Source organism: Gnatocerus cornutus, chromosome 2 (genome assembly GCF_029298725.1).
Source record: "Gnatocerus cornutus isolate USDA-ARS CGAHR chromosome 2, icGnaCorn1.1, whole genome shotgun sequence".
NCBI classification, from domain to species: domain Eukaryota; kingdom Metazoa; phylum Arthropoda; class Insecta; order Coleoptera; family Tenebrionidae; genus Gnatocerus; species Gnatocerus cornutus.
Genome location: NC_142234.1, coordinates 10,939,847 through 10,957,815, shown reverse-complemented (window position 1 = coordinate 10,957,815; position 17,969 = coordinate 10,939,847). Strand labels below are relative to the sequence as shown.

Below are 17,969 nucleotides of genomic sequence, written 5' to 3'. Positions count from 1 at the left end.
TCTAAGAGATAATAAACAATAATCATTACCAAAACTACTTACCGCTCTTGCTGTTCATAAAAAGATCGTTTTCTTCTTATCTTTAAATTGTCCACAAAATGATAGTTGTGTTGAGGCACTGGATATGCGATAAACTGTTCCGAGGAAGTGGTTGTCCACGGTAATCCACAGTCCTGTTCTATATCACTGCGATATGGGCGAATATTTTCGGATATGTTGCAGGAAGCAGTATCACCAGATAAATTGTCCCCATCGTTTCCACTGAAAATTCAGGTTTTGACTTGTAAAACAAAATATAGATAAAGCGCATATAATTTAAGCAAAACATGCACAGATAAGCACGGAGTAGACAGTTTGTTGTCTTCTTATATTGGTTGTTATTGTCATATTTTCATTTATTTATGTCGTAATCAGCTAAAAACATAATTATTTTTTATCAATGAAGGTGCGTGAAGGCCAATTTTTAAACGAGACGTTTTTGCGTTTAAATAACTGACAATTCTATTCGTGGCGACCTCTCTGGGGACATTCTGTAGTGCAAAAATTGAACCACAACTGATCGATTTGTGAGAGTTCGGTTACCTAATTTTAAAATCAAATAGGGGTGAAATTGGAAATTATTGCAAAACAAGATCATTTGGAAACAATATGTATGTAGGTATAATTATACAGGTGTCCCAGAACTCGCGAAGGACCCTTTAATCATGCATTCTGAAAGTGAATTTACGAAAATATCTATTATCCGAAATGCACTAGTAAAGTGGTCTTTATTCACTCAGTTGAGACAGATAAAGTACTCTATTACTCTCTAGAGGCCATAAGGAAAATTATGCTACATTTCCATGACAACAACGCTGCATGGCTTTCTAAATGCTAAAATTTTGTCACTTCTGTCAATTCTTTTAATGCCTCGATCTACAATCTCGAGAATAACTGATTTTTGTCGTGAATAATGTCTTTGCTTTTTACTTTCCTTTCCTTAACTCTTATATAATAAATATATATTAAATTGCGCTAATTTAAAATTTAATAAGTTTATAGAATTTTTTTTCCGCAGATTCACTCTCATATTAAGCCAAGATCTATAGTTAACGGGTTTTTCGCGAGTTTTGGAACACCTGAATTTATTTTTAACTGTATTTTACAATTTTTCGTGCAGTTTTTTTCTATCAATATTTTTAATAAAATAAAATAAATAAGAATAAAGTTCAGGTTTCAGTTTATATGAAAAATGAGTTTCCAATCTTAAGAAAGGTTTATTTCATTAGTATCTTTACGTAGGTAGTAAAATGATTGAGCGGCGCTTGCAGAAATACACAATTTATTAAAACGTGACGTAAGTGTTACAAATAAACTTGTTTAAACATTTTATAAAGAATTTTTATTCTAGAGCTTAGAGCTTTTATCTTACTACCCACCAAGTGTTTAAATAGACAACTAAATTAAATTTCAAGTCGTTGGTCGATTTTTTAACTTCTTGGAAAAAGCAATAAAAAATTTAGTTCCTGAGTTACTTTAAGGTAGTTCTATTAAACTCTGACGCGTTACTTATGAAAAACCGAAACTAGTAGCTAACCCTCACATTTTGTGCGTCTAATAACATTTCTCAAGCCAATCCAGTATTTCAAGGAGTGGTCAAAAGGGCGGCACCGCTAGATATCAGCGCTTTATGTAATTACACGGAAAACAAAAGTCTTTCAATTCCAGAAAACCTTGAATTTCGACAAGTGGCCTCCAAAAAAATTGATTTTATTAATTGTTTGAACTACGTAGTAACAATCGATATTTTTGTCCGTCTTTTGCAAGAAGACAATGTCGTGCATGCAACCTCATTTCACGATTCTTATCGATTATGAAATTAAGGAGCGGTTTGTGTCGGTGAGAAAATTCGACAGACATTATATTAATTATTTCAATGGAATTTCTTGAAGCAGAAAGCTTTTCGTTTGATACACGCAAGCACATAAGTGGTTTCGAAAGTATCGTGGATTAAAAGCTCGACTTTTCGTCCTGTTCGTTCTTTCACACCGTAGTCAATGGGAAAACATGTTTATTTCAAAATACAAACAGAATCGAAGATCGATGAGGTTTAGTACTGGAATTAATGCTTTGAAAATTACAGCGTGAACTGTCATTACTTTTGTCACGGTTTTTGAATTTTTTATTTCTTCATCGATTTCAAAGCTCAAGTTTTTTAGAAATGCATTACCTCAGTTACTGACGCAAGAAGAAAAAAATACGTTCTTCGTTTGAAAAATGCGCAATTTTAGAAATCTTTTGTTTGCTTTGATAGAAAGGTTGCAAATATAAAAATCTGAATTTGAAGTGTATTCAACCAAATACAATGATCCATTATAATGCTACCGCAAAATTGATGCTATTGTACACCTTAATGAAACAAAGCATCTGCCTAGAACTTAATTATCTGCAGCCTCCGACATAATTTAGAAAATTCACATTTCAGATTGTTTAGATAGCATCCCAAATGCGACTTTTTCATGAATATTTTACCTTTAGAGGCCCTGGCTGAATTTATTTTAGTACAAAAGCAAAAGGAGTGTTGTTACGTCTGCTATGCATAATTCAATCTATCATTGTGCTAGTGCAACCACAACAAAGCTCAAAAGCAAAACGTAGGCAACAGATTAGAAACACGAAAGGTTACTTTTAATGATGCACTTAATTGCAAATAGCCTGACAATCACAAAATGTCAGTAAGCATCGATTTTTCGCTCACTGCCATGCCATGTAATTTAAAAAACTTGCGGTCATCGTTATTTTTGTCTCAACTTACCAATGCAATGACAGGTAGTGTTAAATAAAGTTAGCACAACATAGCAGTGAATGCCTAAAAAAAATTTGTTAAAAGGGCAACTTATAGTGGTGTTGTTGTATTTACAGTTTCCAAAGTGCTGTTAAGTAAAAAAAATACCAGTATTTACTGAGTCATGTTGTTTGCTCGGCGGTAGAAATTTTTTCCGTCCGTCCTGCGAAGGGTTAAGCGCGACACTAGATGGACTTCTTGGATGTCGGTTCGAGTCCTGTTGATACAATAAGGAAGAGCGCAGTGTTTTGGTGAACAGGTTGCGCTTGCGTCTCGTTGTAACAGGTGTTGTTGTCCACGCAAGTAGGTCGAATGATTTTTTTGTTACTTTTATTAATTATGTAAAATATAAACGTACTCGGTAGTTCAAATACCAGATTTTTCCCTGGAATTGTCTCCTTTAATAATTGACAGTTTTTCAGGTACCTACTTGTAATCGATTATTATTATTTGTCAAACGGAGCAAGAATTTGAATATTTAATGTTGAACGTCTAGATACTAAAGTACGAAATTGGTATTGGTTTTAGCAGTAAAATAAATATACAATAAAAAGAGAAAAAGAAGTAAAGGTTATTCACCTTAAAGTCGGGCATTTAAGATTATTACTTTACATATATCATAAATATTGATGACACATAATGAAAATGGTGTATAATATACAATGATCACTGTAATTAAGGCAGGCTTTAACTGCTTCTACTTTAAACAGTTTGAAAAAAAAAACATATGAACCTCTTTCTCGCTCTTTTCGAAGATGCATTTTAAGTGATGTGATTATTATTAATTAATAAAGTTGAGGTTTTCCTTAAATAAATTTAATTAATATTTTTTGAATATTCAAAGATTACAGAATTCAAGGACAATCAATTAAGATGATTTATTTAAAAAAGGAACAAACCGCAGATACACAATGATGTTTACAATAAAATTTTCATTTCGATCCTAATTATTCAGTCACTTAAAGGAAAATGATGAACTACTGTAGATTTGTTGGAAATGTCTATTGATTTTTGATGATCCTTTGATGTATTGTCGACCATACATAGAAACAAATTTATTAAAAAATTACATAAAAGAGTGACCATGACATTTAGCATTATCATGAAATTAGGTACAATAAGGGTTACTTTAGTTATTTTTACTGAAGATTCTATTGGGCTTATTATTTTGTGCTTTGTTTCACATTAGTACTGTAAAAAGCTGATTTTGTAATAAAAAGAACTTAAGCAATTCCAAAGTAATTTAATGCGGGAATGAAAAAATATAATTTAATAAAGTGCTCCAATATTTTTTAAATTGAACAGCGTAATTAAATATTATTAATAAATAATTACTAAAAATCAACTTACAAGTTTTTAGGTAATTTTTCGAGTAAAGTTAATTATTGTTTGTCAAATTCGTCTGTTATTAGTATTAATTAGACAACATGAACGTGCTGACCACCTGCTTAGTTATTTAGTTTTATTAAATACTACTTCTATTATTTACTAATTATTTTTTCAATTTGTAGTTAAGTTCCAATTAGAGATTGGTAACTATAGCAACAATTATAACAACAATGGTAAGTAACCTTAACACTTAACTTCTAATTAGCGTTAATCAGCGATTGAAAATCTAGACCAATTTAAAAAGAACATGAGTAGTTTACTTTCAAAAACTCTGCTCTTTGAAAAAACGAAAAAAATTTTAGGATCGTGATGAATTTAAGAAAATTTTAAAAATTATAAAATCCAGTTTTAGGTCCTGACTGTCTATTTGAGAAAGTATATTTTCAAGTTTGTAAATCAACAAGCTCTGCTAAAAATGTTTTTTTTGTGCTGAAATTTTGTAGAATGAAAAAGATAAAAAAACGTCATTTTTTTAGAAGGATGTATAATAATTTACTAATACAAAACCTGAAGAAGCGGAGATCTGAGAACTCTAAACCTATTGTATTTAAGAACCAGATAAAATGGAACTTCAAAAATAAAAATAAAAAAAAATTGGGTGGTTACAGGGCAGAAGGGAAGTGCATAAAAACTAGACCACAATCAATCGAATGCTAGAAAAATTTATCTAGTTCAGCTTTCTTGAGCAAATTTTCGGTGTTTTAATTTTAAAAATAACAGTTTAGCGTAGTAAAAAGCATTCATCATATTGTTATGTTGGTATGTATGTACATAATAAAAATCCGAAAAATTTTTGAATTAACCTTTTAACTTGAAATTTTATTTGGGCGTTTGAAGTCTGTGAACCTATGTAGATAGATAGCATCGTACATGTAACAACTTGTCGACGTATTTTTTAAATGATTGCGTGAATAGAACGTTTGGAATTTTAATTAAGCTTTTTCACTAAATTGGTGGCAAAGACTAGTCAAAATTTCAGCCCATTTACCATTTTCATTTCAAAGAAATTTGTCAATAACGAGTTGCGCAACAGAGGTGTCAACTGGTTGCTGTCTTATTGCGATAATACCATGAAAATGATCGCAACAATTCTAATGGTGCACAGAATTTTCAGATATTAGTATGAAAGACCGTTTGTTCACTGTTCAATTTGCACGTGTCGTAGAGCAAAACTTTGGACCGCCCTCGTAATTTCAATAAATTACTAAATCGGTGAATTTAATGGAGGAAAACAATATGACAACGTAGCAAAAAATATTTACAAATTTATTACATCATAGGTATAAATTACTGTTATTGTCCATAGAATATTATTATAAAATAAGTGTATTATAATATTAAAGTCGCATGGTTCTGCCTACTGGTAAGACTGAGCGTAAAAACATCCGATACATAAAAATGAAACATTTTTGTTAGAATTCCACATCCCAATTTGAAAGTTCATCCGGAGGAATGTCGTTATCTTTCCCGAAACAGTCAAAGTTGGTAGTATCGCAAGGTCCTCTAACTGGCTGCTTAATAGGTGATGGCAAGGCTTGAGTGATCAAACCGTCCCAATCAAACCCTTGAAACCATCTGCAAAAAATCTTTGTCATTACAAATTAGATTTAAAAAAAATACTTACTTATGTTTTTTAATATCCTGAATGCCACCCTTCTGATAACCCAATCGTTCGGAGGGTGAATCTCTGCACAATTTTTTAATAAGACTTTGTGCTGCTCTTCCAATATGATGTTTAGTAAAGTCGATCATATCTATTCCTTTCAATATTAAATTATAAGTCTTCATCGGATCCGATGCCGTAAAGGGAGGACTGTGACATAACTTTATTCGTCAAAACTTCTAAATTTAATATTTTATACGTACTTGCCGGTAAGCAATTCGTGCATCAAAATTCCAAGAGCCCAGTAATCAACAGACCTGTCATGTCCTTTGTTCAATATTGTTTCAGGAGCAACATACTCTGGAGTTCCACAAAAAGTCCAAGTTTTACTACTATATCCGAGTCTTTTGGAAAAACCAAAGTCGACAAGCTTCACGTAACCATTTGCGTCTAAGAGAAGATTCTCTGGTTTTAAGTCCCGATAGATTATACCTCTACTATGTAAATAATCGAAGGCCTCCAATACACAACCTGTGATAAATTTTGTGGTATCTTCATCAAAACATCCCCTGTCTCTTAAAATCGTCCAGACTTCACCTCCAAGACAAGCTTCTAATAACATGTACACATATTTTGAATCTTTAAAAGTTCTGTACATTTTGGCAACAAAATTGTTACGACAACTCATCATTATGTTCTTTTCACTAAAAATATGATCTTGTTGTTGCGTGTCGACAATGTGCTGTTTTTTAAGGCACTTTAGGGCAAACGTTAATGATTTGTCATTAACATATTGAACTAGCTCCACTCTACCAAACCCTCCAATACCCAATGTCGCAATTACCTCCAAATCGTCCAAATTAATGTAATCGTATTCTGAAAGCAACAAGTTAGAAGATTGTATAATCGTTATTTTATTAGGTACCTTGTTTCTCCATTTGCGTATTTATTTGTCTGTTTAGTCTTTGCTCGTCTCCGTAATCTTTTTCTTTGATTTCACTGAGATCTCCAATTAATTTCTTGAACGAATCTCGGTCAAGAGTCAGACATTCAACACCCGGATGCATTGCGATTATATTAGCGGTTCGACAATCTTCTTTCAATAATGCTTGCTCTCCGAAGTAGTCACCACGACTGAGAACACGAATTTCCTCCTCGTCCTCCATTGACCCTAAACCAAGTATAAGTTTTTGTTTGAATAAAATATTGTCATTACCAGGTTTTCGCTGGGTAACTTTAACAGCACCGCTGCTAATAATGAAAAAGGTGTCTCCATTCGCCCCTTGACGAATAATGTAGACCCCAGCGGGATAAAATTCCTTGAAAGATTATAATAGAATTCTTTAGTGCTTTCAGGTGGTAACTTACCACTTCTAGTACGTCTGCGATCTTCGCGAGTACTTCATTACTGAGATTTTGAAGTAAAGGAACAGATCTAAGAAAATTAATGTTGTCTTGTAGTCTTTGGAGACCAGTTCGCACCATTATTTGTTGGAACACTTTTCTGTCCAAGACCCAAACTTTAGAGTCTCCAACGACTGAAAGAATAGTTTAGCTCTTGTGAAAAAAATGGGTATGAGAACCTCTGATCGAAGCGGTTCTAGTGCAGTTATATAAAATTGCCAGTTCCCCAAAAGCTTTTCCTGGCCCCATGTGCCCCAAGACTTTATCTTCTTTCATCACTTCAAAATCACCTTCCGCTGAAACGAACAAATGCGCTCCTGCTTCTCCTTCTCTAATCACATAAGATCCTGAAGGAATCTCCTTCAAGTACATGCAGTCCACGATTTCCCTAACTTGGGACGTGTCTAAATTTTGTAAGAAATTATTGTCCATGATGGCGTCTTTGATAAGTTGTTTCGATCTAATTTACATACAAAATTAGCATATTTTTTCAGAATTGTTTACTGCTTACCTGAAGTCTTTATCATGTTTTGTAAGGTTGATATCACTAGCTTGACCTGTGAATTCACTGGACTCGGCTGAAACTCCTTGCTTCTTTAAAACGTTGTTGCTGTTGAGGGACTGTTGGCTTTGAGGTACTCTATTTGCCATCGCGTGCTTTTCTTGTAAGCTCGTGAGAATATCACCATCTTGATTAAAACTCGTGGTTTGTTGAAGTACACTCTAAAATATTGATTGCTTTTTTAATTAGGGCAAAAAGTTTGTTAAACTTGATATAACACTCTTTAGATTTTAACTTTGAGAAAGGAAAATTATTATGTTAACATGAGCGAAAGTGCTAGTTAGGAGAAAAACATGCATCGGCTGGTACCATTATGAGATTTTTTACTAGAAAAAAGTCATTTCGAGCAATTTGAAGGAGTTCAATAGTTGAAGTTAAAAGCGTAAATGAGGCAAAGAATGTTTTGGTCCAGAACTGAACAGATGAAGTCAAAACATCATTTGGCACCAGCAATATAAAGATATGCTTAAAATTAGAATTACAGATTTGATTTATTAATTTTTAAACAGTCTATTGTATTTCATCTTGTTTGAGTAATTAAAATCATTTCTATTGGTATTAAATGAACACAATAGAAAAGAACAATAAAAAATGATGATTCAGGACTGATTGGGTACAAGTATCGGTATTGATTACGTATTTATGAATTTTTATCTTCTTAATTTATTAATCAGCGTGAAAACATTCTGCACACTCAAGAGATCCAGTCAATTCACAAAATAATTATTCACAAACAACAAACAAATGATGGAATTTAACAGAGGGCAATAACCCAATTGTATTATAGCGCTGTAAATTAAGTCGTTCACGAGACCTAGTGAAAAAGTGTACTCGAGAGGTCTTGTACAATTGTGGCAGAGAGATACCAAAAGCTGAAAAAAGCAGACGTATTGAGCACAATTTTAAAACAAATCATTGATAAGTTAGTCATCCTTCAAAGGAGAAAAACTTTTCTTAAAATAATTAAGCTTATCTCTCGAAATCTTTTGTGTTTCTTACAAAATCTGCAAACACTATAAAAATCTAGACGTTTTCTTTCAAATACTTGATTAAAAGATAAAAGGATAAGAGTTATACCCATAAACATAATTTTATGAAAATTTTCAGGATAAAGGGGAGGTCTAAAGAGAGCTAAGTAAATACCGCATTTTGTAGTAAAATAATAAGATTAAGTTGCCATTTAGCATTTACACTAGCTAATTAGATTAAACATGATTCTAATTAGCGTAATATTATGCAGCATTTAGACAGGCTTTGGGGTAAATTTCAAGTCGTTTGCGACGTCGCTATTTAGCGACGTTGCTAAGGTAGCCGTGATGTGATTCGCGTTGCTACGTCGCAAACACCTTCAGCGACGTCGCTAAATAACTTGAAATTTACCCCTTTATGTCATGGGTCTAATCAAAAGTGTACATAACCCTTTGAGTAAGTCAAAAATTTTGAAACAAACAAAATTACAGTTTTCTGCTAATAAATTTTGTGGTTTTAGAACGATTTTATATGTATATGAGTAATTTCAAGACAAGTGGGTTAGCCTAAAATTTTTGTTCATTCATTGTTAACGAAACTTTGGTACGTTCGAAAACGTTTTATAAATAAACTAAAAAAAATGTGTGTCAAAAAGTTTCGCATTTTTTGTATCCATATACTAAATAATAAATTCTAGAAATTTTTACAAGGCTAATATAGAAATTATATTAGTGGGATATAGTAACCAATTAAATACATTTTTAAGAAAAAAATACTTAATTGACATTACTTCTCTATAAAGAAGATTCTGAGCAAATTAAAAAATGTTTTGTTTTTAGTTGTTACAATTTTTTTTTATACTGTAGATTCTTGAGGAATGTATTATTTTCTCCTTACTGGATCTATAAACTCGGTATCTTGGATTAATACCGTATTGACACTAAAATGGCAGCAAAGTTTTGTAAGCAAACACATTTTACAATCACTAATTTAAAAAATTCTATTTATTAAAATGGGTTTTTTAAACGGACCCCACCTTGGATTTTTTTTCATTTATGATTACATTTTAATGTGCGTGTACATACATTTATTTCAGTTACTATCTTACTTTTCTGATAACCTGAATTGTCAAATAAAATATTTTGGAAACAAAAGAAAACAATTATTACAATAAAATAAATTTAGTTATTATAAATAGTTTAAGTGAACATAATGCTATTGTACTCGAATATAATACAATGTTTTATCCAAAACCTATGTTAGTCGCATTCAAAGAATTGACAGCATTGTTGTTATGAAAATGTGACATTAAGTTTGTACTTTATGTCTGTAGGGTACTTTATCAGTCCCAAATGAGTAAGTAATGCCCCTTTTTATTAGAGGAATTTAGATGAAAAATATAATTATTATAAGAGACTTGTGTTCGTTCTAAAAAGAACTTATAACTACAGACGTAAAAATAATGCTCCAAATTTTTGGTGAATAAGTTACACCTACAAATTCAAACAATTTGTAGAAAAATTGTTAGCAATTTTACATAGACTTGGGATCTTACATTCCATAATTTCGTTAATGCAAATAATAAAATGGTTCTAAAAATTTCCAAGTTTCGTAACATTAAATGACCAACGTTTATTCAAAGAGACAATAAAATTTTTTTTATTTACAATGGTGTCAGTTGATATTTTTAGAACTCGTATTAACCGAATAAATTGCTGTTCCGGAATTGTTGGCTTGACCAACAAAACAAACTATAAATTTGACTTTGTTTCTATAAAATTGTGTTTGTTAAACCAAAATATGTATTTCATTGTATTTTTCAAATATTTTTATATGGACGTTTTCGAAGGTTGGCAGTACATTTGGCAAATATTTCATATGTAATTTCACACATTAAAGTACATTAAATTACAAAGTATCGAATACAAAATTTTATTAGTAGGACATTTTATGTAAAGCTTTACAAAAAACTTGATTGCTGGAATTAAGTTTACCCGATTATCGCCTTGAAACGTGTTTTTGTATTTAACTCTTATCAACTGATCTAATATCGTAAAATTCACCAAAGTAAGTGTTCCATGTGGGTGAGTTAATTTGGAAGGTCAGAGGGTGTCATAGTACCTTTATTTTGGGGTGTTATTTTCGTAAAAAATACGATTTTTATTTCAGATAAAACGAGGAGAAAACGTGGTTACCTAGTGGAGTTTTAATTGAGTTGAGGGATAATTTATGATAATTTTATATCCTGCGCATACCTAAAATTAAGCTTGGTCCAATCTTGATACTAATAGAATTACGAACCATAAACACTTTTCATTAAGTATTCGGGGGTGAATTTTTAGATTTGTGTGCACGCAACTATTTTCTAGTACCCAGAAATTGAAGGGACAATGACTTTTAACTAATAGAACTATAGCGTGTCCTGGCTTTAATTTAGCACAACTTGATTCTAACTTCGCTTTTTATCTGATTTGTAGTTTTTATCTCGTCGTGAGTTATGTAGGTTGAAATTAAAATGGTATTGAATGCTTCTAAAACTATAAGTGGTATTGTAAAATCCCGATAGAGTTTGTAAAGAGCTGTCGCAAATACCCTGACATTTAAATAATACCACTGATAGTATTGTAGTGATGGGAATGTGGAAACGTTACATTTTCTTTGAATCGGGAAGCTAGGAGCGTAGAAGCACAATAAACTGACAACAATAGCTACATCTGATATTAAACTTACCTTCAGTTTATGAATTTCTCTTTGTAATTTAATAACTTCAGTCTCTTTGCAGGTAAGATCTTTTCGCGTTTCGAATAGTTCCGATTGCAACGTTCCATACTTGACTTCCAGTTCCGAGAGTTCTTTCTTTAAGCGAGCAATGACTGTTTTTAAGTATTCGTGCTCTTCCTGTGCAGTGGAGTTGCGGCGTCGAGAATCTGTAAGATTTTTTGAATTCTTCCGAATCTGTTGGATAATGTCGCCATCGATAGAGTTTCTGGAACTCCTTCGAAGGACAGTGGTCACTCCGTTTCCCATCGGACCAAAGATACCGAAGTCGCTGAGGAACTTTTTCGCTTCTTCGTCTTTAGTTGCGCTACACTCGTAAGCTAAAGCGTTGTATTTGTGATAGTCGAGGTTGGACTTTTTGATTTCTGCGTGGTCGATGCAGCTCGGGAGGGATTTGGCGAAATTTGGCACTGATCTGACACAGAAAAAATTATAAAATAAATAGATCGCTGTTCAAAAAAGCACAACTAAACCCTACAAATTTCATTTATTGTTAGTCATCTCTTATCACAACAGGAAATGTTTTTTAAAAGTAGTAATAACTGCTTACTGCGCTCCGGCTTCTTGTGGAAGTTGCACCGGAATAGGAAAAGTAATCTCTGGATGATTCAGGTAAACGTTAGCTTTAATCACAGTCTTCGAGTGGTTCTTGTGGTGCTTCGAGCTCGAGCTGTTGATTTCTGGATTGGAGAGTCGTTTTGCGTCCAACTTTGGATAAATGGAAGCTATGACCGGCGTGGAGCCCCTCTTCGGGGTATTGGGGGGCGGCTCCAACGACGGATTCGAGTAGGTTTGGACGAGAGGAAATGAAGAGTCATTGTTGCAACCACACTTTGCGTATAAACTACCGCACGTGTGCGGCGACTTTTTGAAGAAACCGCGTTGTTCGTTGCCTTCGGGGGTGGTTTCGAAGGGTGCGCATTCAGGGAAAGATTCTTTGCGCGCATGACCAATCATTGCCGAAATCTCACTGACTGAAGCGGGATACAGTTTTAAACTGCACGGTTCTTTCACCAACAAGTTATTTATTTGCTTCATTGAGGATGGTGCCCGGGATTCCACTCCAGAATCAGCCATTAGGAAAACTTTCAATTTTCGTCACACTGAAAAACAAATAAACATATGGAAACTTACAGGTTTCATTTCTAACAATATTTTTATAAAAGGACGACTTGGCAGTTGGCTTGTCAAAATAAAAACACTCGTTATAACTTCTACTTTAAGAAACGTGCAGAGACGCTAACGTTAGCAAACTTGAAATGCACGAAGTAAGGCGTGTTTACACATGAATCTTTGAAATTTTCTTTAAACTTCTATAAAACTAGATAGATTTATTATTGCGCTGATGGACACAGACCACATTTGTAATACTACAATAGTTTATGATTGTATATTCATTACAAAAATAACTCAAACGCTTTTATAACTTTACTCATAACTTTACAGTATTAACTAATTTGTTTGACACTTTTAAGGTTTTATCGACAACTTCTATTAAGTTCATCGTTTTTTGGTTAGAAGTGTAAGTACTTTCAGTTCTTGATAGAGATTCCAATACCTTACAATTAAGCTTTCGAGAAGTTTTTATAAAGAAAACACTTCACTTTTTGAGTACAATCAATAATAAAAAGTTTTGCTCTTTACAACTTGTTTCGCAGAGTGCATGCAACGAGTAGTATGGAAAAATATAGCCACTTTCTCCGTGGTTACATAAGCTTTTTGCTTTTAGCATAAAATTAAATATGTACCACGTCTTAGAAACAATAGAATCATGTCCAAATATTAAAAAGAATTGTTTTAAACAGTACAAAACATTTGTGAAAGTATTTAGTACTTAATTTAGTAAGAAAATACTACTTTCAGAAAACTTTGCACTGTAGTTATTACTAACTCCAAACTCATGCGAAAACTTTTCAAACGATTAATAGTGAAATATGGTAGTTATTTTTATTCAGACTTTTGACAAAATTTAAAATTCGAATTTTAAAGATTTTTGACATTTTAGATAAATACAAGATAAGAATATAAGAAGAATAAAATAGAAACATCATAAACTAAAAAATAGGAGTGTATTAAATTGCAATGAAATCAATCTCCTGTGTATTTCTGTGAAGCGACAATGAACCAAATACGTTTATGGAGTTTAACAGCTTAATCATTTTGTATGTCGAAAACCTAGTTTTGTTTACTCATAGAATTAACAAACCCTATTTAACTTTAAAATCCCGTGATAAAAAACGGAAAAGTCTAAAGGACGTCTGTTATTACTCACTTTTTTCCAAACCAGACTAATATGTTCCAAAAAATACTTCGTTGTTATAAACTCCTAGGGATTCTTATTGAAAAAGAAATGTTTGACCCTGTGCAGGTAAAGCAGACTTGTAGGTTATCTGTTTGTGATGTTAAACAATGAATCGCGAAATTTGCATATTGCGTAAATATTGTATTTTTAAAACCGAATTTTCCTTTGTTGCTTATTGGCAGCGTCACTTGTAAAAATTCAAAAGAAAACCTATCTACCAGTAATCAGTAAAGCGAAAGGAAAATTCTGCACTATTCACATGTAAATTAAGCAGACACCTACTCGTTAATAACTGGGGACGTACTTTGAAGTCATTATGAAAACCAATGTCAAGGATTGCGAGAAAACTGTTTTGACGCATCATTGAGGAGTGTGCAACAACAGGAAAACAACTAAACTAAGAGTTAGCTGTTGGATTCTGATTCAGTAGTAAACAAGATAATTTGAATTAGCTTGACGTTATAGTACTCTTATGTAAAAAAACGTGTGAAAATGTAATTAGTGAACAACCGCAAAACTAATTTGAGTTCGAGTTTATTCAAAAATAGATACTAACCACCATTTATCGCCTCTTCTCTGCTACAAAGAAATAGTAATTCTCCGACTAAATTTCGCAATTTTAACGTTCAAATTAAATTAAATTATTTTAATAAGGACATGCAAAACGGAGATCAAACTTACCTGATCCATTATAATGATGTGTGATGAATTGATGATTTCGACAAAGAACAAAAAGTCTATCGCACAGACACTTGACGAAAATGAACTAAGTATCGTTATTTATAGAGTCATTGAACAAGTTGTCGAGTACTTAAAATAAAAACAGTGAAGTTCTGTTAGGTTGGCTCAGTGTAACAAGCGCTAATGTAATCTGACAAAGTTGATTTCATCTAGTTCACTATTCCCTATCGACCTTGCTCTTCTCATTATAGAGAACACTATCACTGTAATCTTATCGTTGTTTAAAAATAGCACCTAATATGTGGATGAAATGTTTGTGTTTACTTTTTTAATGCGTCCCCTATCTGCCTATTGTTTAATATGGATGAATTTTTACCACTGTATGTGCGTTATTTATCCATTTCAGGATCACGTGGTTTGGTGGATATTGTTTTGTTTCAGAATGTTCATTTTAGTGAGTGTTTATGAGAATTTTCTTATCTGATTTTGTTTTACACAATTTCAGGAATTAATATAATATGACATATGCGTCTAACAGGAATCACAATTCGTCATATTATTTATATACAGAGTTGCTGAAATGTAAGTAAAAAACAATAAGGCTAAATATCATTAACATAAATATTTTTTTAATTATTAATATTTAATTTTCGAGGGGTCCAATTTAAAAAAATGCAAAAGTTTGTTTTGAATATTTTAAATGCATAAATGCAAATTTGATGTTTTATATATTTTTCGTGAACTTGTTTTGTACGTCACCAGACTGTTCTGTATAACTTTACAGATAAATTCTTGTACTCTCTATAAAAAAAATTATTTCTAAATATCTAATCTTCTGTCATATGCGGTCCCAAAAATAAGAATTTTTATATCACTTTTTATTAATGTAAAACAATAACTCTAAAGAGTGTTCTTGTCAAAATGTTGTGTTGTTGTAACTATATGCAGCACCCTGTATATCGATATCACTGTATCATTACATTACAGCGGATTTTTAAAGCAAAGCATGTCAATTTTATTGATATTGATGGATGTTTCTAGAGCATAGTAATTTGTTCTGAATGTAGTACAACACAAAAACAAAATTAATTAATTGTAATAGGTACAGATCTCTAAGATTATCATGCATGTAGGTGGAACAGCAAATATTTATATAAAACAAGAAGCTTTGACAATCTGATATAAATAAAAAAACATTTGTTTAGTTGATTGCCCTAAATGTTTAGACTGTTTAATGTAAGTAAGGTGAGTTTTTATTTAAATCTGGTGAATCTTTTAATATTAAATTAGTATCGAATTAACGATTATCAAATCAAGCTAGAGCGGAAGAAATTGATTGATCATTTTTGTCAAATCTTATAAAGTTATTATGTGATACCGCTTTTTTGTTATCTCAAGGTATAAATCCTGTAGATCTAAAGTAAGCAACTGTAATGAAATTTAGAATTATGTTAATAAAACTTATCTGTTAATTTAATGTTTAATTTGTTGTTAAAATGGCATGTGCCTGTTTTTCCAAAAACTAAATTATTTTAGTAACAATCAATAATAATATTTAATTATTAGGTCCTGTATCTGTTAAAAAACATTATTGAAGTTAAAAAATAAATTGTTTTTTTAGAAACGCTTTTTGTAAAATATTTTGTGACTTGCGTCGCTTGGAACATGTATTATTATTAACAACAAAAAGTGACTAATATCCTTGCTAATATTGTTAAAATATCATTAAGCGTTTAATGAATGAACTATTATGTAGCTAACTCTTAATTTACATTTGTATGTTTAGTTGCCTACTTAAGATTTTAACTTGATTTCTAAAAAACGTTTCTTTTGTTTTTTATCTACGATCCTTCAAGAAGTAGATGTTTTTTAACTACATTTTGATTTAAAAAATAGGCGTTTACTAAACTTTACTAAAAACTGTGTTTCTTGTTTTCATTATCTGTTTTTATCTTCTTCAACTTTTGCTCCTGTTTTAATTTTATATTTTGAGAATGTATTTTGATTCTTTATTTCTTCTACATTTTTTCATTTCTACGTACTGTTTTTTATATCTGACTAGTAGGAATTTCTGTTTCTCTTTTTTGTCCATCTTTTTGTCTATTATCGAATTCTCTAAAATTTATGAGAATAAAACAAATTTGAAAGTTAATAATAAAAACGCAAACGCCAAAAAATAAGAATATTTCTGGAATCCCAAAAATTTAAAAATTTGAAAACTACCAAATTTTAAACCATTTTAAACTATTTTGGTTTAGTTCCTGCTTAAATTTTAGTATCTAATTTGTAGTTTGCTATTATATTCTAATTATGGTTCAGCTTTTCCAATAAATTTATAATTTTGAAATTTATGAATAGAACTTTACTCTAAATATTTAGTTTGTTTTTTTATCAACAACAACCAAAAAGTAAATTCGCCACACAAAAGTGCTCTTCTGTCTTTTATTTTTAGTTAAAAGACTTTCACTTTTTTAAGTAGTTATTTATTTAAGTACTTGAGAATTTAATTTTGTGAGAAAAACATTTTTTTCTACACATTGCTTCGATTAACTCTGTTTGTATGTCTACTTTTATGAAGTGAAAGCACGCAAAAAATTACAAATTACAAACTTTATTTTTAAGACTCTTTAAAAAAATCTATTTCAATTTACATTATTTTCACTGACCAATGAAATACAGAACTTTAAAATTTGTTGGCAATTTAATTTGTACAACAAAGTGTACTATACTCGCTTAAAACTTGAAAACGACTTTTGGCTTTTTTTCAGTCGTTTTCCAATGATTATTGCATGTGCTAATTGGTTTGGTCCAGAAATAAAAAAGCCATTTTGGGTTGTTTTTGAGGCAATTATGCTTGATTTTGGATGATTTTCCACAATTTTTCGTGTATCCAATTTCTAGTGGTCTATTGACATTTGTTTATTTTTGGGGTGCCTAAAAATTAGTAATTTTTGATGGATTTTAGGTCTTTTTAGTTGTTTACTTTCAGAAAACATGTAAACTTTTAGGAATATACTTTGTTTTTCAGGCTCTTAATTGTCGGGTTCAGAAGTAATATTTTATATATGTATGTACTACACACTTAAAAAAGCTCATTTCTAAAACAATCGAACAATTTCTGGCAACACTTTAGTGTGCATGCGGCGCCAAAACAATCGTCCAGAAAATAAAACAGTTAAACAACATAATTATTATTAAGTATTTACAGTCCATTCTGAGATTGTTGTATTCTAGCGTTGCCGTTGTACTTTTTAAATTTTTACTAATAATAATCAAACTTTTATTGTTGTTTGTACCACAAAATAAAATGAGAATAATAATTATAAACATGAAAAATCTCAGAATGATATTTTAGCTCATGCATTGTAGAGCGTCTCAACCGAACTGATTAATTGTCTTAAAATAACTGAAAACATAAGTAGCGACTTTAGTTTCGTTTTATTTGCGGATATTTCGG

General features: G+C 31.5%; 2 protein-coding genes across 5 annotated transcripts in view; both read right to left on the bottom strand.

Moving 5' to 3' along the window:
- Positions 1 to 3,045, bottom strand: part of LOC148178952 (phosphatidylcholine:ceramide cholinephosphotransferase 2-like) — a 28,852-nt gene extending 25,807 nt beyond the window's left edge. Inside the window, exons 1-2 of the mRNA XM_088050558.1 lie at positions 2,943 to 3,045; positions 43 to 261 (exon numbers count right to left, since the gene is read on the bottom strand). Of these exons, the coding sequence (XP_087906684.1) occupies positions 43 to 261; positions 2,943 to 2,950 (227 nt within the window). The 5' untranslated portion in view covers positions 2,951 to 3,045. The remainder of the gene's footprint in view (positions 1 to 42; positions 262 to 2,942) is intronic.
- Positions 3,046 to 5,465: 2,420 nt separating this feature from the next.
- Positions 5,466 to 14,724, bottom strand: Pkg21D (Protein kinase, cGMP-dependent at 21D). 4 transcript variants are annotated; one of them, XM_088030037.1, is made up of 11 exons: positions 14,513 to 14,724; positions 12,080 to 12,632; positions 11,482 to 11,944; positions 7,732 to 7,943; positions 7,400 to 7,680; positions 7,185 to 7,354; positions 7,033 to 7,135; positions 6,742 to 6,987; positions 6,080 to 6,692; positions 5,838 to 6,026; positions 5,466 to 5,788 (listed from the first exon to the last, which is right to left on the bottom strand). In XM_088030037.1, the coding sequence occupies exons 2-11, from the start codon at positions 12,604 to 12,606 to the stop codon at positions 5,626 to 5,628; spliced, it is 2,967 nt and encodes a 988-aa protein (XP_087886163.1). In that variant the 5' UTR covers positions 12,607 to 12,632; positions 14,513 to 14,724; the 3' UTR covers positions 5,466 to 5,625. The 4 variants fall into 4 exon arrangements, with proteins under 4 accessions (XP_087886163.1, XP_087886160.1, XP_087886162.1 ...); XM_088030034.1 differs by having other exon boundaries at positions 6,742 to 7,135; XM_088030036.1 differs by lacking the exon at positions 14,513 to 14,724 and adding an exon at positions 14,114 to 14,208 and having other exon boundaries at positions 6,742 to 7,135.
- Positions 14,725 to 17,969: the final 3,245 nt, after the last annotated feature.